This window comes from Bubalus bubalis, chromosome X (genome assembly GCF_019923935.1).
Source record: "Bubalus bubalis isolate 160015118507 breed Murrah chromosome X, NDDB_SH_1, whole genome shotgun sequence".
Classification (NCBI taxonomy): domain Eukaryota; kingdom Metazoa; phylum Chordata; class Mammalia; order Artiodactyla; family Bovidae; genus Bubalus; species Bubalus bubalis.
In genome coordinates, this window is record NC_059181.1 from 54,772,232 (window position 1) to 54,797,709 (window position 25,478).

The 25,478-nt window shown below is 42.2% G+C and overlaps 1 protein-coding gene across 2 annotated transcripts in view; it reads right to left on the reverse strand.

Moving 5' to 3' along the window:
• The window catches only part of CCNB3 (cyclin B3), a 51,537-nt gene that overhangs the window by 14,612 nt on the left and 11,447 nt on the right, over positions 1–25,478 (reverse strand). For both annotated transcript variants that reach the window (XM_025276178.3, XM_025276179.3), the window contains exons 4-7: positions 17,374–17,504; positions 12,839–15,602; positions 11,926–12,021; positions 10,586–10,678 (exon numbers count right to left, since the gene is read on the reverse strand). In XM_025276178.3, the coding sequence (XP_025131963.3) occupies positions 10,586–10,678; positions 11,926–12,021; positions 12,839–15,602; positions 17,374–17,504 (3,084 nt within the window). The remainder of the gene's footprint in view (positions 1–10,585; positions 10,679–11,925; positions 12,022–12,838; positions 15,603–17,373; positions 17,505–25,478) is intronic.

The following is a 25,478-nucleotide window of genomic DNA, read 5'->3' on the forward strand; positions in this document are numbered from 1 at the left end:
GAGTAAAACAGTTGTTTTTGTACATACACACACACAAACATATGAATACATATTTTAAACATGTAATAATTTTGTAGCTTAAAAAATTGTATAGAACAGAGTGGTTAAGGTGAGATGGAGGGGGGTGAAGAAATGCCAGGATAAATTATTTAAACAATGATTATGGGTGGTTATCACATTGCTCTTAGACTTTGATAAGTTAAGCAGAAAAAATAAATTAGCATATAAATTATACAATAATTAAGCCAAAATTAATTGATAGAATGATTCTTTTTTTTCTATTTTTTTTTAATTTTATTTTATTTTTAAACTTTACAATATTGTATTAGTTTTGCCAAACATCGAAATGAATCCGCCACAGGTATACCCATGCTCCCCATCCTGAACCCTCCTCCCTCCTCCCTCCCCATACCCTCCCTCTGGGTCATCCCAGTGCACCAGCCCCAAGCATCCAGTATCATGCATCGAACCTGGACTGGCGACTCGTTTCATACATGATATTATACATGTTTCAATGCCATTCTCCCAAATCTCCCCACCCTCTCCCTCTCCCACAGAGTCCATAAGACTGATCTATACATCAGTGTCTCTTTTGCTGTCTCGTACACAGGGTTATTGTTACCATCTTTCTAAATTCCATATATAAGTCTACAAGCAATAAATGCTGGAGAGGGTGTGGAGAAAAGGGAACCCTCTTACACTGTTGGTGGGAATGCAAACTAGTACAGCCACTATGGAGAACAGTGTGGAGATTCCTTAAAAAACTGGAAATAGAACTGCCTTATGACCCAGCAATCCCACTGCTGGGCATACACACTGAGGAAACCCGAAGGGAAAGAGACACGTGTACCCCAATGTTCATCGCAGCACTGTTTATAATAGCCAGGACATGGAAGCAGCCTAGATGCCCATCAGCAGATGAATGGATAAGAAAGCTGTTGTACATATACACAATGGAGTATTACTCAGCCATTAAAAAGAATACATTTGAATCAGTTCTAATGAGGTGGTCATGAAACTGGAACCTATTATACAGAGTGAAGTAAGCCAGAAAGAAAAACACCAATACAGTATACTAACACATATAGATAGAATGATTCTTGTACCCTAAAGAGAATACATATTTTCTTCAAACATCAGTGAACTATTTACAAAAACCCATTATATCTGAAGCCATGAAGAAAATCTCATTAACTAAAAAAAAGCAGAAATTGTCATTCAGGTCACATACTCAATACAGAATACAATAAATCTAGATATTGGCAATAAAAGGATAAACCAAACAAACTAAAGACAAGCAATACATTTGAAAAAATGATAAGCATTATTCTTAAAGAAAAAAGCCTTGCTCAAAGGGAAAATAAAAACTGCAAATTATTGAGGAAAAACAAGATAGCTACAATACTATCTTTCAAAACTGGTAGGATATAGTCAGAAACTTTACTTAGAAAAAAATATATAGTTTTGGGGCTTTTATTATGAAGTCAGAAAAACTTCAATTAGACTAAGCACTCATTTTAAGATGCCAGGGAAAAACAGCAAATAAAACTTAATAAAAGAAGAATAAAATAAAAAAGATGAAAGCAGATGGTAATAAATTTCATTAAAAAGAAAGAGTTATATATTTATCCATGAGCTGGTTCTTTGACCAGAGGACTGAATCCATCTTTTTTGAGGAAAACTGAGGAAAAAAAGGCATGGAAATACATGGGAGAGAGAGAACACATCACACACATTTTGAATGAGAAAAGAAATAATTTCAAAGGATTGTAAAAGAATATCATATGCAATCTATAGTAATATCTGTGAAAATATCCATGAAATCAATGATTTTTAATGAAATATAAACTACAAAAATGACTCAAGAAGAGTAGTAGGACCTTAGGTGTGAAACTTTCAAGATGGCAGAGGAGGAAGACGGGGAGATCACCTTCCTCCCCACAAATGTATCAAAAATACATGTGCACATGAAACAACTCATACAGAGCACCTTCTGAATGCTGGCAGAAGACCTCAGACTTCCAAAAAGGCAAGCCAATCTCCTCAGAATGAGGTAGGGCAAAAGATAAAGATAAAAAGAGACAAAGGAGTTTGGAACAGGGACCTGCACCCAGGGAGCGAGCCATGAAGGACGAAAAGTTTCTGCACATTTGGACACCCCAGCATGGGTGGGGATGGGGGGGAGCTTCAGACCCTCAAGGGTAATACAGCAATAGGTGCTCAGAAGGCAAAACAGAGAATTCACCACAGAGATGTTCCCAGCCAGCACTTCCCAGCCAAGAAGCAGCTTGCACACCCACCGTGGCAAGAGGGGGGCTGGGTGCTGAGGATTAAGGCTTCAGGGCTCAGGCCCCAGGGAGAGAACTGGGGTTGACTGCTATGCAGATATTCTGAGGGGCTAGCACAACACAGCTGAGGGAGTCCAGGAAAAAGCCTGGGCCTCCCAGAGAGGCAAGAGTCTGTTGCGGCAAGAACCCCTCACTCCCCAAGCTCACAGATCCCAGGAACCCACTTCCAAGAATGCCATAGGTGGGGTAAGCAAGGGCTGTGAGCTTCCTGACCCCAGAGGAAGGTATGCCTGGCCACCACCAACGTATGCCAAGCCAGTAAGAGTGCCAGAGGTGGAACTAGATGTGACTGCAGTTGACAATCCCAGAGGGAGAATGCAAGCTGACTGGCCACTGCCAAAGCCTCAAAGCCAGGGGGAGTGCCTGAGACAGGGACTAAATGCCACCACTGCGGTCCTGACCGCAGAGGTAGTAGCTGCCACCAAGCCATAAGCAGGCAAAGGTTACTGCCCACACCTTCCGGGGAGCCTAAACTGCTTGGCTCTGCCAAGGGACATACAACTTAAGGCCAATTCCTGTGGGAGAGCGCATGAACCGCCTCCAACTTTAGCAACTTCCTGCAGGCCTGAGTCCCAGCAAACACTCCCCAAACACCCCAGCTGTGGCTTCCATAACCCTCCCTCTCCACAGCCCAACTGAGCAAGTGAGCCCTAAAAAGCTGCTACCTTTGCCCCCACTAGTTTGGGTGGGGAACAGACAAAACAGGGCAGCCTACAAGCAGAGGCAGGTCTAAAATCAAAGCGGAGCACCAGGGGCTGTGTGAGCAAAGAGGAAAGTGAAAGTGAAGTCGCTCAGTTGTGTCCGACTCTCTGCGACCCCGTGGACACCAGGCTCCTCCGTCCATGGGATTTTCTAGGCAAGAGTACTGGAGTGGGTTGCCTTTTCCTTCTCCAGGGAACTTCCCGACCCAGGGATCGAAGCCAGGTCTCCGGCATTGTAGACAGACGCTTTACCGTCTGAACAGCTGCAGCAGATTACACGCACGCAATTAGCCTGAGACTGTGGTATCTGCAGCCAATTGTGGACTTTGGGAGTAAGCACAACCTGGAGTAAGGCCAGATCTGAGATTGGGCTGACCCCACAGCAGGTCCAGAGACCTTTCTAGAAATATTAGAGGACTTCCTCAGTACACAGACTGGCTGGTGTTCACAGTGTGGAGATATATATATATATATTCTTCCTTTTTTGTATTGTTCTAATGTTGTTCTTTAGGAAAAGTAATACGTCAAGCCTGTATATTGTCACCCTGCTTATTTAACTTATATGCAGAGTACATCATGAGAAATGCTGGACTGGAAGAAGCACAAGCTGGAATCAAGATTGCCGGGAGAAATATCAATAACCTCAGATATGCAGATGACACCACCCTTATGGCAGAAAGTGAAGAAAAACTAAAAAGCCCCTTGATGAAAGTGAAAGAGGAGAGTGAAAAAATTGGCTTAAAGCTCAACATTCAGGAAACTAAGATCATGGCATCCGGTCCCATCACTTCATGGCAAATGGATGGGGAAAGAGTGGAAACAATGGCTGACTTTATTTTTGAGGGCTCCAAAATCACTGCAGATGGTGATTGCAGCCTTGAAATTAAAAGACACCTGCTCCCTGTAAGAAAAGCTATGACCAACTAGACAGCATATTAAAAAGCAGAGACATTACTTTGCCAACAAAGGTCTATCTATTCAAAGCTATGTCTTTTCCAGTAGTCATGTATGGATGTGAGAGTTGGACTATAAAGAAAGCTCAGCACCAAAGAACTGATGCTTTTGAACTGTGGTGTTGGAGAAGACTCTTGAGAGTCCCTTGGACTGCAAGGAGATCTAACCAGTCCATCCTAGAGGAAATCAGTCCTGAATATTCATTGGAAGGACTGTTGCTGAAAGCGGAAACTCCAATCCTTTGTCTACCTGATGCGAAGAACTGACTCATTTGAAAAGACCCTGATGCTGGGAAACATTGAAGGCAGGAGGAGAAGGGAATGACAGAGGATAAGATAGATGGATGGCATCACCGACTCAATGGACATGAGTTTGAGTAAACTCTGGGAGTTGGTGATGGACAGGGAGGCCAGGCGTGCTGCAGTCCATGGGGTCACAAAGAATCTGACAACTGAGCGACTGAACTGACCGAACTGAAAAGTACAATTGGGCAAGACACTTCAGAAGCATAGTTGTCTATACACAATTGGATAAATTCAATTTTTTAAAGCAATAAATATTTATTGAGAGCCCCCCAAAATAGTTTCCTACACCCACAAAAATTTTAAATATGCATTTTGTTGGTCTAATACTTCTATTCCTAGTAATTTATTCCAGAAAAACAAAAGTACATTTATGAGCAATGCAAATGTATGCATGTTCACTACAGGGTTATTGGAAATAACCTATATGCCCATTAATAGGAGACTGAGTAAATAATGCCAGTTGAAGAACAGAATACTACGGTCTAAGGCCATACCAGAGAAGGCAATGGCACCCCACTCCAGTACTCTTGCCTGGAAAATCCCATGGATGGAGGAGCCTGGTGGGCTACAGTCCATGGGGTCGCTAAGAGTCATATACGACTGAGCGACTTCACTTTCATTTTTCACTCTCATGCATTGGAGAAGGAAATGGCAACCCACTCCAGTGTTCTTGCTTTGAGAATCCCAGGGACTGGGAAGCCTGGTGGGCTGCCATCTATGGGGTCGCACAGAGTCGGACATGACTGAAGCGACTTAGCAGCAGCAGCAGCAAAGCCATACCACCGTGAATACACCCGATCTCATCTGAACTTGGAAGCTGAGCAGGGTTGGGCCTGGTTAGTACTTAGACGGGAAAACAGAATACTACACAGTTGACAAAATTGATGTAGAAATGTCAATTTAACTAGAAAGATATTTGCAATTACATGAGCATTGTTACACGAGAAAAAAAAGCAAGTCATAAAGAACTATGAAGAGGACATGACAATCCTAAAAATATATGCTCATATGCTCTGAACAACAGATTTTCAAAATACATGAAGAAAAAAAGTGACAAAACTGAAAAGAGAAATAGACAAATTCATAATCATAGTTGAAAACTTCAATACTCTTCTCTCAGTAATGGAATTAGTTCACGGAAGATCAGCAAAAATAATAAGGAAATTAACAACATGAACCAACTGAATCTAACGGACATTTTATAGAACACTCACTCCATCCAACACAGCAGAATACTTCTCAAGTGCACATATAACATTCACCAAGACAGACCATATCCTGAACAATCAACCTTAAACTTTTTTAAATAATTAAAAATCATACAAACTGTTTTCTTTGACCACAGTGGAATTAAACTACAAATCGATAACAGAAAAATAATAGTGAAATCTCCAAACACTTAGAGATTAAACAAACTTCTAAATAGTTCAAGCAGTTAAAAGTGGTACTTAGGGAGAAATTATAGCAATTATGTGCTTATATTAGAAAAGAAGAAAAGTCCTAAGACATCCCTGGTGGTCCAGTGGTTAAGAATCGGCCTGCCAATGCAGGGCACATGGGTGTGATCCATGGTCTGGTAATATCCCACATGCCACGGGGCAAGTAAACCAGTGTGTCACAACTACTGAGCCCACCTGCCCTAGAGCCCATGCTCCACAACAAGAGAAGCCCCCACAATGAGAAGCCCATGCACTACACCTAGAGAGTAGCCCCTGCTCGCTGCAACTAGAGAAAGCCTGCGCAACATCAAAGACACAGCACTACCAAAAAGAAATACATAAGTCTTTTTTAAAGAAGAAAAGAAGTCCCAAATCAATAATCTACTCTTCTACCTCAAACTAGGAAAAGAGCGAATTAAATCCAAAGCAAGAGAAAGGAAACTGTGAAAATTAAAGCAGCTATCAGTTAAACTGATAACAGAAAAATAGAGAAAACAAATGAAACCAAAACCTGGTTCTTTGAAAAGATCAACAAAAATGATAAACTCCTAGCAAGATTGATAAAGCGAGAGAAGACACAAATTACTAAATATCAAGAATGAACGACTAAATAATCAGCAAATGCTATGAACATAAATTCAACAACTTAAAGGACCAATTCCTTGAAAATCACAAACTTCCAAAAGTCATCTGATATAATAACTTGAATAATCACATAACTATTAAAGAAATTATATTAGATAAAATTCTTCAGAGAAAAGAAAAACCTTCAGGCCCAGATGGTTTTACTTGTGAATCCTACTAAACATTGAAAGAATAAAACATCAATGCTACACATGTCTTCAAGAAAATAGAAGAGAATACTTTCCACATCATTTCATAAAACCAGTATCATTCTCATACCAAAACCAGAAAGTCAGTACCAAAAAACAGAAAAAAAAACAGAAAAAAAACACTACAGACCAACATCCATCATAAACATAGATGCGATAATCCTCAACAAAATATTAGCAAATATAATCCAGAAATATATAAGAATGATATTCTAAACTAAGTGGGGTTAAAACTATTTTGAAAAAAAAAAGACTAGAGTTGGAAGTATCACATTACCTAGTTTTAAGATTTATTATAAAACTACAGAAATAAAGACTGTGATATTGGCAAAGAGAAAGACACAGATCAATGAAACAGAATGTAGAAAGAAGTATAGAAATAGGCCCGCACAAATGAGGCAAATTGTTTTTTGGCAAAGGTCCAAAACCAATTCAGTGGAGAAGAATATTTTTCCACAAATGGTGTTAGAACAGTTAAACATCCATATGCAAGACAATGAACTGACTTCAAAACCTTCATACCTTATAGAAATTCAACTCAAAATGGATTATAGATTTAATGTTAAAGCTTTAAAACATTCATATAAAATATAGGAAAAAATTTCATGACCTAGGTTTAAGCAGAGTTCTTAAACATGACACAAAAAGCACAAGGCTTCCCTGGTGGTTCACATGGTAAAGAATCCGCCTGCAATGTGGGAGACTTGGGTTCAATCCCTGGGTTGGGAAGATCCCCTGGAAGAGGGCATGGCAACCCACTCCAGTATTATCGACTGGAGAATCCCCATGGACCAAGGAGCCTGGCGGGCTACAGTCCATAGGGTTGCAAAGAGTTGGACATGACTGAGGGACTAAGCATAGAAAGATAACACAGAAAAATTGAACTTTATAAAAATTAAAAACTTTTGCTCTATGAAAGACACAGATAAAAAAAAAACAACTGGTGGGATATATTTGTAAATCACACATCCAACAAAGGATTTGTAACCAGAACATATAAGGAACTCTCATAACTTGACACAAAGAAAATAAACTATCCAACTTAAAACTGGGCAAAAGATATAGACATCTCATCAAAGATGACTTCATACAAACAAGTATGTTCAACATTATTAGCCCTTGAGGAAACACAAATTAGAACTATGGTGAGATTCCTCTATACGTCTATATGGTCAAAGTTTAAAAACAAACAATACTAAGTGCTAACAAGGATGCAGAGCAGCTAGAACTCTCATATATTGCAGGTAAGAATGCAAAATGATAGTCACTCTGTAGCACTTTCTCATTAAGTTAAACATACATTTATCATACGACCCAGAAATCCCACTCCTGGGTGTTGATGTTGGAAAAAAAACTTATATTGACATAAAACCCTGTACATTAATGTTTATAGACATTCTTCTCACAGTCTCAGAAACTGGAAGCAACTCAAAATGTCCTTTAATGGGGGAAGGTTTAAACAAACCTTGGTACATCCATACCATGGACTACTACTCAGCAATAAAAAGGAATGAAGTGTTGATACACACAACTTGTATAGATCTCAAAGGAATTATGGTAAGTGATAAAAGTCAATCCCAGAAGGTTACACAGTATATGATTCCATTTATATAACATTCCTGAAATCACAAAATTACAGAAATGGAAAGCAAATTGGAAGTTTCCAGGGACAGGAAGGTGAGGGGAGGGAGACGGCTGTGGCTATAAAAGAGTAAAACAAGGGATCATTCTGGTGATGGAACAATTTTGTATTTTAACTGTGGGAGTCCCTTGGACTGCAAGGAGATCCAACCAGTCCATTCTGAAGGAGATCAGCCCTGGGATTTCTTTGGAAGGAATGATGCTAAAGCTGAAACTCCAGTACTTTGGCCACCTCATGCGAAGAGTTGACTCATTGGAAAAGACCCTGATGCTGGGAGGGATTGGGGGCAGGAGGAGAAGGGGACGACAGAGGATGAGATGGCTGGATGGCATCGCTGACTCGATGGACATGAGTCTCGGTGAACTCCGGGAGTTGGTGATGGACAGGGAGGCCTGGCGTACGGCGATTCATGGGGTCACAAAGAGTTGGACACGACTGAGCGACTGATCTGATCTGATCTGATAGTGCTTATGAAACTTACATGTGTGATAAAATTATATAGGCTAAACACACACAGAAATAAGAGCATGCTAAGTCACTTCAGTCGTATCTGACTCTGTGCAACCCCATAGACGGCAGCCCACCAGGCTCCCCCGTCCCTGGGATTCTCCAGGCAAGAACACTGGAGTGGGTGGCCATTTCCTTCTCCAATGCATGAAAGTGAAAAGTGAAAGTGAAGTCGGTCAGTCGTGTCCAACTCTTAGTGACCCCATGGACTGCAGCCTACCAGGCTCCTCAGTCCATGGGATTTTCCAGGCAAGAGTACTGGAGTGGGGTGCCATTGCCTTCTCCAGAAATAAGAGCATGTAAACTGGTAAAATATAAATAAAGCCTCTGGACCTTGACTGTGATATTATATGACAGTTATGCAAAATGTTACCACTGGGAGAAACCAGGTGAAGGGTACACAGGACCTCTCTATATACTATTTTTTTTTTGCACCTTCTTGTGAATCTATTATTTCAAAATATTAAAAGTTCATAGAACTGTATACCAAAAGTCAATTTTACTAATTATTTTAAGATATAAAAATTAAAGTTACAAAAGTAATATATATATAGGAACACATTTTCTACAACTGTGATTCTCTATCAAAGGTATACATTAGCATGGCTTATGGAACTTAAAAAATATATGATAAGTCTCAGACGGGACCTGGGCATTTGACTCTGTGATCAGTGTACCATTTTTAAAATGGGGGCATAATAAACACACATGAATATTAACACTCTTTGTAGGTTGTGGGATCATAAGTAATTATAATTTCTTACTTGGCTATAATAAATGTGAATTTTTGTGCAATAAAAATGACAAAAACCTTTTTTAAAAAATTCAGTTCTTCATTCCAGCTGGTATCTCTAAAGAGTCAAACATGACTTAGCAACTAAACAACAACAAACAACTACTCCTAGTTTCATGCCATCTGTGAATTTGATGAGATGATCCTCTCTGTTCTCCTCTATATCATTTAGAAAAAATGTCAATCAAAACAAAGTCCACTGGCAGTCTACTACAAATCTCTTTCTTGTTTGGTAATGATCAGCAATATTTGTGATCAATTTTACTTATTTAAGATCTACTCAGATTCTACTTTATCTAATTTACTCTTTTTCATCATTTCCATAGAATGACATTTTCATGCTTTGCTGATGTTCAAATATACAATGTTTACCACATTTCCCTGGTTTGTCACTCCAAAGTGAGCCTGAGCCATTACTCTGGTATTTAAAGGATATTTAACAATATTACCTTTTCTTCTGCTGAGCACAGACTATGCCTTTTATGTCCTTGCAAACTCCAGAGCAACCCCTTCAATTCTATTCATTCAACAAATATTCACTGACACCTACAACATCCAGGTACTATTACACCTTCATTAGTGTAAAGTAATAATTAAGTATTCACAACAATATTCCCTCAACAGTCAACTCTGAACAAACAGCCATCTGCCCTGTTTGGGGCTATACTGTCCTTCCTATTACTCATCCCATCCAAAGCTTGAAAGACTTTGTCACTGACCCTTATCCAATCACTACATATACTTTTACAAGATTTTGAGAATGACTGAACTACCATACCATACCATGATTACCTTTTCTAGAAATCTCTCTCCTTCCACTGGGTTCTCACAGTGTCTTATTAATAGCATTCTTATATTACTTAGTATATTCTACTTTGTATTATTCTTATCTGCCTGCATGTCTTATCTTGTCCCCTAGGTCATAAGCTTCCTAAGGGCAGGAATCCTGGCTTATTCAGCTCTGGAGACCCAGTAAACTTGTACTGTTTGAGACCTGGCAATGCTGAGTGAATAATCAATAAAGAGAATAGCAGCCCCTTAAGGCAGCAGTTGTCAGGCTTACCTGCACCTCCACCAACCAGTCCACAAGAATGGCCCTCATGTCACTGTCGATTTCAGTCTGCCTGGTCATATATTTATTAAGTACAAACTTTTCCTGGCAGTAAGAAAGAAATATTAACAGATAAACTCTTCTTGTAGTTCAAAATTATAACTTAGGAAAAGCTATAAGCAACTAATATCTAAAAACAAATTATAACAACATAAGTAATTTCTTTACAGTTCTAACTCATTATTTTTAGCTGGTATCAGATAGAGGCAGAGCAAAGTATCCTTTCCCAGACAAGGTCAGTTATCCTTGGGAAATAAACACACATGATATTCAAGTGTCAGGGTGGATATTGAGGAGTCTAGCAGAATATGAAATATAGGCAGAAATACACCTATGACTATAGATGAATACCAACAAGATTCTGCCCCTTCTTTGCAATTCAATCAAAAGCACGATACCATGCTGTATAGAGGAGTTGTTCTCAAACTCTATCATACATATTTGAAAGATACTTGAGGATCTTTAAACTTTAGCAAGTCTGGGGTGACGTTAGGTTTCTGCATTTCTAACAAGATCTTAAGTGAAACCAATACTGCTGAGCTAAGGCCCACACTTTTAGTATAGCAAAATTATCTCTTGCTTCTTCCAAGATATACTAGACAAAGTACAGGCTCTGGAGTCAGTTCATCTATTACCACGTCTCTAGAGAGAAGATGAGACATTCATCATTCCTCTTATGAATGGCCTGCTAAAATTCTTGTTAGTACATAACCCTGGTCCCATCTGTTCCACTGAGAGAGAGAAGAAAATTTGGAATTGATGAACATTAGCGGTAAAGAAGACTGGCAGATTTGAAAGGAGAAAGAACATTTCACCAGGTTGGAAAGCTGGAACAAAGAGTCTGGTTTTATATGCAATGCCAGAAAACTGCATAGAGAAGGGGAAAGATCTCTAAGACCAGTCACTCAGAAAGAGCTCGCTTGACAATTTGTGTGTCTGAGATTACCTCCTAAGCAATTAGAGGTGCGGGCTTATGGTTTCTAAGGTAATCAGACTCTAGTTCATATCCCAGATCTACTACACACTAGTTGTTTTGACTGAGCAGTTTCCCCCAACTATAAAAAGGAGATAATAATACCTACCATCATGAAGCTATTGGGAGAATTAAACAAGATAATGTTTATAAATCCTTTAGCATAATGTTTAACTCATAGTATGCTACCAGGAGACATCAGTTGCTACTGTTATTATTTTCCTCATCATTATTATCTCCCCTTTAAAGCTGCATTTGAAGGATGGTAAGGAAATAAGAACTGGAAAATCATTTCCCCTCACCCCCATCCCCTACAGACCTCTCTTTTCTTCATGTAACTGAAGATATCCTTAGCATATACTGAGCTGAAAAATGGGTCACTGAAGTCTATGTCAGTATTCCCCAGTGGGATCACCTGTTTGGAAATCATCAAAAAGATACATTAGGGAAAAGATTCCAAGAGAAGCTTAGCACACACACATAAAAAATTACTCCTTTCTTTCCACTTTTATCTTCAGCTCAAGCTTTTGCCCTGTAATCTGCATACTGTTGAGTAACCAAGAAATACTTAATTCTTGTACATACCTGCTCTGCCCTAAGAACCAGGCACTATTATTACAGGTAAGCACAAGATTCTTCAAGAAAAACACTGTGATCTTACAATCTTCCAGCTTATGTCACCTGTCATGTTTCAATGCTTTGATCGGGCCCAGTTCATCTTGTTAGCTTTTTCCTCCCTTCTATACCTTTAATCAAGTTATTTTTGCCTACATCCAGGTTGTTTCTCCTCCCAGGTACCAAATCTCATCTCATTTTCCTTCTAATTTACAACTTATAAACCATCTTCCTTGGAAGATGCCTCTGTGAATTTAACTCATCTTTAGCTAAGGTCCTATGTAATGCAGATTGCAATTACTAAGAAAGGCAATTTCCTGAAATTATCTAACCACTACTGAAATACACACACACACACACACACACACACACACACACACACACAGAGTATTCCAGACCCTTGAGGGTGTCCCTGGAATAAATACTTTCTAGTGGCTCAGGTATATCACTATGCCAATCATGAAGTCAAGAGATTCTACAAGGCCAGTTTGGTTTAATATCACTTACTATATACAACTCAATTGCTTAGGAAGGCAAAAAAAATCTCTTTGCTAGCAGCCACCTCCAAGACAACAAAGAACACTTCATCTAATTTAAGAAGAAAGAAAGCAGAATACCTCTTGCTGTGATCTTTTGTCGGAAGATGAGAAAGGTTTATCGGAATTGGATTCACAAGTACTGGACTTGCTTATGGTACTGGAAGACATGGTGATGGTGTTGGACAAGCCTGTTCCAGATTCAGGGATGGTGGTGGACACACCTGGGCTGGTTTGAATTTGCAGGGTGCAATCTTTGAGAAAGGTGTTTTCTCTGTGAGTGAGAGTCTTTTGCAAGGCCAATGGCTCCTTCCAGACAGCCTCCCCAATCGTGGAATTCTCCTGCAAGGCCAAGGACTCCCTCAGGATCGTCTCCTTTTCAACACTGGACTTCTCCTGCAAGGCCTGTGGCTGCTTAATAATGCACTCCTCTTCACTGGTGATGTTCTCTTGCAAAGTCGACTGCTTTTTCAAGAGGAAGACCTTCCCCTGAGCAGTGGGCTGTTTCTTAAAAGATGATTGTCCCTCTATGCTGGCTGCTGCCTTGGGGGAGAGCTTTTCCTTCAGAACCAATGGTTTCTCGAAAAAGAATTTCTCTTCAGTGGTGCTTTTCTTCTGCAAAGCCAACGACATCGAGAAGTCCACTTTGGTATCAGTCTTCTGCAAGACTAAGGACTTCTCCATGGTCAACAGTTCTTTGATATATGATTCTTCTTTACTGGCGATATTCTCCTGTAAGGTCAATGGCTTCTTTGAGAGGGATGCCTGTTGCAGAGAGGTGTGTTTCTCTTTCAATACAGATGGACCCTGGAAGAGGAGCTCCTCTTCAGGTGTACACATTTTTTTTAAGGGCAACAACTTCTTAAAGAGTGACTCCTCTTCAGAGGTGGTCTTCTCTATGATGGTGTTCCACTGAGTGATTTGCCTCATTTTTGGAGATAATGGTGTCTTGGTAAGAACTGCCTCATCAGTTGAAGACTTCTTCCTAGATGATACTGGCATCATAAAGGAATTCTTACCTTCACCAATCATATTCTGCAACCCCAACAGTTCTTGGCAGATAGACATTATTGTTTGAGTGGAACACATTTGCTTCATTAAAGATGATGACTCCTCGGTAGAGACTGCCACATTTGTGGTATGTGTCTTCCTAAATGATAGTGGCTCCATAAGAAATTCATCTTTACTGTCTATTCTCTCCTGTAATGCCCATGGCTTTTTCAAGGGGGCCACATACCCCTGAGTGGTGTGCTTCTCTTGCAGTGCAGATGGTTCCTTCAAGAGGGACTCCACCTCAGTGGTAGGCTCCTTAATGAGTGATTTCTCTTCAGAAATGGTCTGCAATACTAGTGGCTTGGTCAAACAGGACTTAGCCTGAGTGGTACACTTATTCTTTAAAGATAACAGCATATTGGTGGAGGTTGCCTCCCCAGTGGTAAACTTCTTAAAAATCAAAGTCTCCTTTTTAAGTGATTCCTCCTCAGTTGGAATCTTTTGCAAGACCAAGGGCTTCTTCAAGATGGATGCCTCCTCTAGAATGGTGTGCTTCCCCTGCAATGCTGATGGCTCTTGGAAAAGGGATTCCTTAGTGGTAGGCGGCTTCTTAAAGGGTAATGGCTCCTGAACGAGTGACTTCTCTTCAGATGTGACCTTCTGCAATACTAGTGGCTTCTTCAAGTGGTACATCTTCCCCTGAGTAGTACACTTCCTCTTTAAAAATAGTGGCTTCTTGGGAAGTGTTGCCTCCTTAGTAGTATGAGTCTTCCTAAAGGAAAGTGGCTCCATAAGAAAATCATCTTCATCATCTTTCTTCTGCAATGCCCATGGCTTCTTCACAAGTGTCACTGCTCCATCATCAGTATGCTTCTCTTGCAACACTGAGAGGTCCTGGAAGAGGGACTCCTCCTTAGGGGTTGGCTTCTTTTCAAAGGACAGTAACTGGCTAATGAGTGCCTTCTCTCCAGAGGTGGTCTTCTTCGAGTAGGTCATCTTACTCTGAGTAGTACACTTTTTCTCTAAAGGTAATGGCCTCATGGTGAAGGTTGTCTCCTCAGTGGTAGATTGCTTCGTCAAAGCCAATGGTTCCTTAAAAAGTGATTTCTCTTCAGTGTCAATCTTCTCCTGAAAGGCCAATGATTTCTTCAACATGGATATTTCTTGTTCAGAGGTGTGCTTCTCTTGCAATGCAGGTGGTTCCTGGAAAAAGGACTCCTCAGCAGTAGGCTTTCTCTTAAAAGACTCCTTAGTGAGTGGCTTTTCTTCAGAGGTGGTCTTCTGCAGTACTAGAGGATTTTTCCTACAGGACATCTTCCTCTGAGTGGTATACATTTTGTTTAAAGATGATAATGGGTTGGTGAAGGTTGCTTCCTCAGTTTTAGGCTTCTTCCTAACATTCTGGAGCGCCATAAAGGAAGAATCCTCTTCAACACTGACGTCCTGCAAGGCCAACTCCTCCCCCGAGCAGGACTGCTTTTCCTGATATGGGCACATATTCTTGAAGGATAATGTCCTGTTGGTGATGGCTGCCTCCTCGGTTTTACGCTTCTTCCCAAAAGTCATTGGCTGTACAACATCACTGTCACTCTTCCCCTGCAAGGACAGTGGCTTCTGCAAGAGGGACATTACCCCCTGATTTGTGCACTTCTTTGAAGATAATGATCTCTTCATGAGGACTGCATCCTCAGAAGTGGATTCCTCTTTTAAAATGAATGGCTCTTTGAAAAGAGATGCTTCCTCAGTATTGGGTGTCTTGGAGCTGGTAGACATACCCTGAGTGAGCAGATTATCTATAATGTTTGGCATCGTGGTGGTTGACACTACTATTGGTGAGAGTTCTACCTTACATCTGCAAAGGAAACAAAGTCTGGGTGAGAAGAATGCAGTTCCTAGAATCTTTACCTATCATTTCGTCACTGAAGTGAAGTCACTCAGTCATGTCTGACTCTTTGCGACCCCGTGGACTGTACCCTACTAGGCTCCTCCATCTGCGGGATTTTCAAGGCAAGAATGCTGGAGTGGGTTGCCATTTCCTTCTCCAGGGGATCTTCCCGACCCAGGGATCGAACCCAGGTCTCCTGCATTGTAGGCAGACGCTTTACCATCTGAGCCACTAGGGAAATGTTCACTACATTTTGTCACTATGCTTACTAAATGTATGGAAAGGGAAAGGACTGCAACCCCAAGAGACAGACTAGAGGGTAAAAATCAATGGGTAACATGGTAAATCTACTAAGTAGCATAGTGTATAGTTTCTATGATCTAGGTCCTCACACTTTTCTAAAAAAAATTCTCCCTGAAATCCTTATCTTGCTTTTTCATATAGGACTTATTACCTTTATTTATATAAAAAGGCTTTTATTATAATACTTAGCACATCATATGAGTGATTTGCTTATGTATCAGTTTCTCTCACTAGCTGCATTTGTCTTTGTCTATCAGCACTAGGCATCTGGTGAAATTCAGATTGAAATTAATATTGTTTCAGGCTTATGAGAGAGGATTATAAGAGAGAGGCTTATAAAAGGCTTATGAAAGCTTATAAGAGAAAGTTGGTCTGGTACTTAATGTTCAGGGTATCTAATCATATTCCCTTCACCCTAGGCTATTCACAAGATGCTTTCCCAGTGAAGGTAATAAAAAGACCAAAATAAACATTTGTTGACATGTGTCAGATGCAAAGCTTTGTTTTGAATAGGACTGCACTTCAATTAGAATGATTAACCTGGTGTGACCAAATCACTGGATGACTAGAAATCAGAACAAGAAAAGAGAATTATTGGTAAATATGATCGATCTGAACAAAAGTACCTCAAAAAACTAGATATTATATGATTCCATTTATACGAATCATCCAGAGAAGACATATCCACAGAGGTATATCCATAACAGATAGTAGACTGGTGGGTGTCTGGAGCTGGGAAGGGGTGGGGAGGAAGATAGAAAGGGGGACTGGGAAATCTATTCTTCCTAAAAGAAGTAATTCCCACTGGAATAGGAAAAGATATAGAAAGGTCTTATTCCACTTTCTAACTCTTCTTCCAATAAATGTTTTCCTAGGAGTAAATCCTTTTCCCAAATCCTAGGTGAGAATACTCATATCTACTTGCAGAACCTGTGATCAGTTCCCTAAAAACAGCTGGAAAATACACATTCTTGGCCTAAGGAGACAATAATTTCTCTAGAGTAACAAGAAACAAGCCTCCCCGTAAGGCTTCTTATGGGATAAGCAGACTGGCAAGCTATTAATCAGCTGCTGAGAATCCCCTGAAAATTGGCTCGAGCCCAGACTTGCTCAATCAGGGACTGACTCACCAAAAGAGAGAAAATATGAACACAAGATCTCTTGGCAAATTCCTCAATGACAACAGCTCTTTCAATATGCACACAACATGGGGGTGAGGAGCAGAGGGAGGGAGGGAGGGAGGGACAGAGGAGGGAGAGACAAGAGGCCTGAAATTCTTTAGCAACTTAGACCATCTAAGCACCCAGGGTTAATATAGTACTCACCACTGTGGCTCACTAACAATGTTCTCAATGGGAACAAAAGGCAGTCAAAAGGATGTCACCCCCTCTCCTTTACCATCTAAAGCAATGCCATCTGAGTTCCCTCTACTCACCTTTTTATACTCATCTTATTGTTTTCAGGCAGCCTGTTAGCGGATGTGTTCCTGTTTCTCTTCTTGGAAGTATCTTTAACAAACTCATTATTGGCTTCCTTCTTGGGCTGGACAGGTTGACTTTGAGGAGCCTGAAAAAAAAAGGTGGGGGGTAGTGATCAGGAGAAGGAAGCAAGGAAATGGAGAGAGAAAACTTCAAATTATTCAGAAAGTGGTTCTTATAGGAAAGTCCTGACCCACGTCCTCACCCTGGATGCCTTGTTTGAGTGTTTTCAGAAACATCAATCAAAATATCTCTCAACCAGTATGGTACTGGTGCCAACTAATCATGATGGAACCTAGCAGTACAATAGTCCTGGTTCAGTTCAGTTCAGTTGCTCAGTTGTGTCCGACTCTTTGCGACCCCATGAATCGCAGCACACCAGGCCTCCCTATCCATCACCAACTCCTGGAGTTCACTCAGATTCAAGTCCATCGAGTCAGTGATGCCATCCAGCCATCTCATCCTCTGTCGTCCCCTTCTCCTCCTGCCCCCAATCCCTCTCAGCATCAGAGTCTTTTCCAATGAGGCAACTCTTCGCATGAGATGGCCAAAGTACTGGAGTTTCAGCTTTAGCATCATTCCTTCCAAAGAAATCCCAGGACTGATCTCCTTTAGAATGGACTGGTTGGATCTCCTTGAAGTCCAAGGGACTCTCAAGAGTCTTCTCCAACACCACAGTTCAAAAGCATCAATTCTTCAGCGCTCATCTTTCTTCACAGTCCAACTCTCACATCCATACATGACCACTGGAAAAACCATAGCCTTGACTAGACGGACCTTTACTGGCAAAGTAATGTCTCTGCTTTTGAATATGCTACCTAGGTTGGTCATAACTTTTCTTCCAAGGAGTAAGCGTCTTTTAATTTCATGGCTGCAATCACCATCTGCCATGATTTTGGAGCCCCCAAAAATAAAGTCTGACACTGTTTCCACTGTTTCCCCATCTATTTCCCATGAAGTGATGGGACCAGATGCTATGATCTTTGTTTGCTGAATGTTGAGCTTTAAGCCAACTTTTTCACTCTCCTCTTTCACTTTCATCCTGGTACATATTAGCTATATAGCAACCCTCGGTGATTTCAAGATATATAGGATATAGTGTTGATCTCCATATTAGCTGGCAAATTCCCAAAAAGATATTCTGTAAACGTCACATTCCATTTGACCCCATAAGACATTCAAAGGGGGAAAAAAGACCATATAACTGGCTTTGCTGCCTGAGAATGCCAAGATCAACTAGCATTTCAGGGTAGACCTCTAACACATCACTATCTGTGATACATCTATCCCATCCCACTGAGGGGATATTTATTTAACATGGGGCTCTGGGGAGCTCCACCAAAAACTCTAATCATGACTAATTCCATTAAATAGTAGAAGAAATCATGGGACTGTGAATAACATCAATTAAAAAATCATTTTAAAGGTTATGCCTTTAAAATAAAACAAATTGAATCTAATTATATTCCAAATAAATACCATAACCACAATGAAGGACAAATGAAAGAAAACAGAAGAAAATAAAAGAAACAGCTAATCCAAGTAAACACAGGCTATATACCCTCAGTATATACATCCTCAATCAGGATGGGTTTCTGGGGTGGTAGGGAATATCACAAATAAATCTGGAACTCTTTTTAATAGATGGGTTTATTATGGTAGTGTGGAACAAGTAATTCTGAAACTTTTAGGTGTATTATACTATTGAGTAAATATGTTGATGGTCTTAGGAACCCTGGTTCTCACTGTAAAGAAGGAACATACAAATATGGATTGAGGAATATAAGAAAGAATCCTGTGCATTGGAATGAGAGCTGTGTAGACTCATGATTTCTTATACAGGTATATGTAATGATATAGATATATATGATATATGATATATATGTGATATATGATATATATACACATCTGAATATATAGGAGTGTGTATTACTTGTATATATAGATGTGTGTGTGTGTGTGTGTGTGTATCTTTAAGTACAGATATGTGTGCATGTATAATGTATATGTGGGCTTCCCTGGTGGCTCAGCAGTTAAAGAATCTGCCTGCCAATGCAGGAGTCCCAGTTTCATGCCTGGGTCAGGAAGATCCCTTGGAGAAGGAAATGGCAACCCACTCCAGTTTTCTTGCCTGGAGAATCCCATGGACAGAGAAGCCATGGCAGGCTACAGTCCATGGGGTCACAAAGAGTTGGACATGAATTAGTGACTAAAAGAACAATAAATATATGTATTACATCCAGATATTTCCTAACTCTCTGCAGAAAGGGCAGAAAAAGCAGATACCCCAGTAGCACACCTAGTACTGAGATCTTAGTCTCTAGTACTATTCCCCACTCAAAGGAGCAGGAATTCTTTGGAAAAACAGTTGACTCCCTGTCTGAGATAAAAATAGGCACATGATGAGTCTGAGACATCCTGTTATGCTGGAACGAAAATGCTCAAAAAAATGATGAGAGTATGTCACCAAGACACAATAATTAGATTCAAGGGGACCCTAGTGGCCAATTTGAACACCAAAATAACATAATAATGAACAACAAACCACTGAAAAATAAAAATTAATAAGTCTATATTAATAATAAATAGGGAAGAAGGGAATGCTCTGCTTATAGAATGCCAAGGGCTGATTGGTAAATGGGGAGCAAGAACTACAGCTGGAAAAATCACCATAAAGACTGGGTTAGGCAAAAATCATCAATGGTTACTAAATCTAGGGGGCATGTTGATGAAAAGCAGTTATTTGCAGGCTCTTAAGAGTGTGTCCCACAGACAGTTAGTTGCAAGAGGGAAAAAAACAGTCATTATACAGCAGAGAAACCAGACAACATCTTGACTGGGTGACCAAAATTAACCTCACCAGTGAGTGACAGATGGACATTGAATGCCTCCAGCTGTGCTACCCCAAGGACAGACCGTCACCTATACAGTACTCTAGTCAAGTACGTATAACACCAAGCTAATCCCATGGGCACATTAGAAAAACATAAAATGAGGAATGTTCTATTTTTAAAAGAGGGCTTGAGTGGGACTTTATTCTTAAAAAATGTCATAAAAAACAAAGAGAAGCTATGGAAGCATTCCAGATTAAAAGAAGCCAGAGACATGACAAGTAAACAATCCTAGACTGGATCCTTCCCTGGAGGGGGAAAAATGCTTATAATGTTGAATTTACAAAGTCAATGGGAAGAATGGGAATATGGGCAATAAATTACATAAAAACATTACATCAGTGTAAACTTATGAAGTTGACTGCACTATGGTTATATAAGACTACTTCTCTGAGGTAATATACACTTAAGTACTTAGGGGTAAAGGGCCATGATATATGTAAGAAGATGGGATAAAATGTTAATAACAGGTACCTAAGTAAAAGGTACAGATTGTATAGGCGCGGGCGGTTGCGACTGGCGCACTTAAGCGCGGCCGAGAGGAGCTACCCCACGTCCAAGGTCAGGGACAGAAACCAGGACGTCCCCATGCCCGAAGGGCGGCAGCCAAGAGGAGTTACCCCACGTCCGAAGTCAGGGGTAGTGGCCGAGAGTGCCAGGCTGAGACGGCGCAGGAACGGTGGAGAAGAGCCACCCAAGTCCGAGGTCAGGGGCAGCAGCCGGGAGGAGCTACCCCGCGTCCGAGGTCAGGGGCGGCGGCCGAGAGGAGCTACCCCACGTCCAAGGTCAGGGACAGAAACCGGGAGGTCCCCATGCCCGAAGGGCGGCAGCCAACAGGAGTTACCCCACGTCCGAAGTCAGGGGCAGTGGCCGAGAGTGCCAGGCTGAGACGGCGCAGGAACAGTGGAGAAGAGCCACCCAAGTCCGAGGTCAGGGGCAGCAGCCGGGAGGAGCTACCCCGCGTCCAAGGTCAGGGGCGGCGGCCGAGAGGAGCTACCCCGCATCCGAGGTCAGGGGCGGCGGCCGGGAGGAGCTACCCCGCGTCCGAGGTCAGGGGCGGCGGCCGGGAGGAGCTACCCCGCGTCCGAGGTCAGGGGCGGCGGCCGGGAGGAGCTACCCCACGCCCCCACGCCCCCACGCCCCCACGCCCGAGGCCAGGGGCGGCGGCCGGGAGGAGCTACCCCACACCCCCACGCCCCCACGCCCAAGGCCAGGAGCGGCGGCTGGGAGGAGCTACGCCACGTCCAAGGTCAGGGACAGAAACCGGGAAGTCCCCATGCCCGAAGGGCGGCAGCCAAGAGGCGTTACCCCACGTCCGAAGTCAGGGGCAGTGGCCGAGAGTGCCAGGCTGAGACGGCGCAGGAACGGAAGAAGAAGAGCGACCCAAGTCCGAGATCAGGGGCGGCGGCTGGGAGGAGCTACCCCGCTTCTGAGATAAGGGGCGGCAGGGAGGAGCTACCCCACGCCCCCACGCCCGAGGCCAGGGGCAGCGGCTGGGAGGAGCTACCCCGTGTCTGAGGTCAGGGGCGGCAGGGAGGAGCTACCCCACGCCCCCATGCCTGAGGCCAGGAGCGGCGCCTGGGAGGAGCTACCCCACACCCAAGGCCAGGGGCAGCAGGCGGGAGGAGCAACACCACGTCCAAGGAGCGGTGGCTGCGCAGGCGCAGGAGGGCCTAGAGGAGCTATCCCACGTTGAAGGTCAGAAGGGGGGGAGGTGAGGAGATACCCCTCCTCGAAGGTAAGGAGCAGGGCTGCGCTTTGCTGGAGCAGCCATGAAGAGATATCCCACACCCAAGGTAGGAGAAACCCAAGTAAGACGGAAGTGTTGCAAGAGGGCATCAGAGGGCAGACAAACGGAAACCATACTCACAGAACACTAGTCAATCTAATCACACTAGGACCACAGCCTTGTCTAACTCAATGAAACTAAGCCATGCCCGTGGGGCAACCCAAGACGGGCGGGTCATGGTGGAGAGATCTGACAGAATGTGGTCCACTGGAGAAGGGAATGGCAAACCACTTCAGTATTCTTGCCTTGAGAACCCCATGAACAGTATGAAAAGACAAAATGATAGGATACTGAAAGAGAAACTCCCCAGGTCAGTAGGTGCCCAATATGCTACTGGAGATCAGTGGAGAAATAACTCCAGAAAGAATGAAGGGATGGAGCCAAAGCAAAAACAATACCCAGCTGTGGATGTGACTGGTGATAGAAGCAAGGTCCAATGCTGTAAAGAGCAATATTGCATAGGAACCTGGAATGTCAGGTCCATGAATCAAGGCAAATTGGAAGTGGTCAAACAAGAGATGGCAAGAGTGAACGTCGACATTCTAGGAATCAGCAAACTAAAATGGACTGGAACGGGTGAATTTAACTCAGATGACCATTATATCTACTACTGCGGGCAGGAATCCCTCAGAAGAAATGGAGCAGCCATCATGGTCAACAAAAGAGTCCAAAATGCAGTACTTGGATGCAATCTCAAAAACGACAGAATGATCTCGGTTCATTGCCAAGGCAAACCATTCAATATCAGTAATCCAAGTTTATACCCCAACCAGTAACGCTGAAGAAGCTGAAGTTGAACGGTTCTATGAAGACCTACAAGACCTTTTAGAACTAACACTCCAAAAAGATGTCCTTTTCATTATAGGGGACTGGAATGTAAAAGTAGGAAGTCAAGAAACACCTGGCTGCTGCTGCTAAGTCGCTTCAGTCATGTCCGAATCTGTGCAACCCCATAGACAGCAGCCCACCAGGCTCCGCCGTCCCTGGGATTCTCCAGGCAAGAACACTGGAGTGGGTTGCCATTTCCTTCTCCAATGCATGAAAGTGAAAAGTGAAAGTCAAGTCACTCAGTCGTGTCCAACTCTTAGTGACACCATGGCCTGCAGAAACACCTGGAGTAACAGGCAAATTTGGCCTTGAAATACGGAATGAAGCAGGGCAAAGACTAATAGAGTTTTGCCAAGAAAATGCACTGGTCATAGCAAACACCCTCTTGCAACAACACAAGAGAAGACTCTACACATGGACATCACCAGATGGTCAACACCGAAATCAGATTGATTATATTCTTTGCAGCCAAAGATGGAGAAGCTCTATACAGTCAACAAAAACAAGACCAGGAGCTGACTGTGGCTCAGAACATGAACTCCTTATTGCCAAATTCAGACTGAAATTGAAGACAGTAGGGAAAACCACTAGACCATTCAGCTATGACCTAAATCAAATCCCTTATGATTATACAGTGGAAGTGAGAAACAGATTTAAGGGCCTAGATCTGATAGATAGAGTGCCTGATGAGCTATGGACTGAGGTTCATGACATAGTACGGGAGACAGGGATCAAGACCATCCCCATGGAAAAGAAATGCAAAAAAGCAAAATGGCTGTCTGGGGAGGCCTTACAAATAGCTGTGAAAAGAAGAGAAGCGAAAAGCAAAGGAGAAAAGGAAAGATATAAGCATCTGAATGCAGAGTTCCAAAGAACAGCAAGGAGACATAAGAAAGCCTTCCTCAGCAATCGATGCAAAAAAATAGGGGAAAACAACAGAATGGGAAAGACTAGAGATCTCTTCAAGAAAATTAGAGATACCAAGGGAACATTTCATGCAGAGATGGGCTCGATAAAGGACAGAAATGGTATGGACCTAACAGAAGCACAAGATATTAAGAAGAGGTGGCAAGAATACACAGAAGAACTGTACAAAAAAGATCTTCACGACTTAGATAATCACGATGGTGTGATCACTGACCTAGAGCCAGACATCCTGGAATGTGAAGTCAAGTGGGCCTTAGAAAGCATCACTACGAACAAAGCTAGTGGAAGTGATGGAATTCCAGTTGAGCTATTTCAAATCCTGAAAGATGATGCTGTGAAAGTGCTGCACTCAATATGCCAGCATATCTGGAAAACTCAGCAGTGGCTACAGGACTGGAAAAGGTCAGTTTTCATTCCAATCTCAAAGAAAGGCAATGCCAAAGAATGCTCAAACTACCGCACAATTGCACTCATCTCACATGCTAGTAAGGTAATGCTCAAAATTCTCCAAGCCAGGCTTCAGCAATACGTGAACTGTGAACTTCCTGATGTTCAAGGTGGTTTTAGAAAAGGCAGAGGAATCAGAGATCAAATTGCCAACATCTGCTGGATCATGGAAAAAGCAAGAGAGTTCCAGAAAAACATCTATTTCTGCTTTATTGACTGTGCCAAAGCCTTTGACTGTGTGGATCACAATAAACTGTGGACAATTCTGAAAGAGATGGGAATACCAGACCACCTGACCTGCCTCTTGAGAAATCTGTATGCAGGTCAGGAAGCAACAGTTAGAACTGGACATGGACCAACAGACTGGTTCCAAATAGGGAAAGGAGTACGTCAAGGCTGTATATTGTCACCCTGCTTATTTAACTTATATGCAGAGTACATCATGAGAAATGCTGCACTGGAAGAAGCACAAGCTGGAATCAAGATTGCCAGGAGAAATATCAATAACCTCAGATATGCAGATGACACCACCCTTATGGCAGAAAGTGAAGAGGAACTAAAAAGCCTCTTGATGAAAGTGAAAGAGGAGAGTGAAAAAGTTAGCTTAAAGCTCAACATTCAGAAAACTAAGATCATGGCATCCGGTCCTATCACTTCATGGGAAATAGATGGGGAAACAGTGGAAACAATGTCAGACTTTATTTTTTGGGTCTCCAAAATGACTGCAGATGGTGACTGCGGCCATGAAATTAAAAGACGCTTACTCCTTGGAAGGAAAGTTATGACCAACCTAGACAGCATATTCAAAAGCAGAGACATTACTTTGCCAACAAAGGTCCGTCTAGTCAAGGTTATGGTTTTTCCTGTGGTCATGTATGGATGTGAGAGTTGGACTGTGAAAAAGGCTGAGCGCTGAAGAATTGATGCTTTTGAACTGTGGTGTTGGAGAAGACTCTTGAGAGTCCCTTGGACTGCAAGGAGATCCAACCAATCCATTCTGAAGGAGATCAGCCCTGGGTGTTCTTTGGAAGGAATGATGCTAAAGCTGAAACTCCAGTACTTTGGCCACCTCATGCGAAGAGTTGACTCATTGGAAAAGACTCTGATGCTGGGAGGGATTGGGGGCAGGAGGAGAAGGGGACGACAGAGGATAAGATGGCTGGATGGCATCACCAACTCG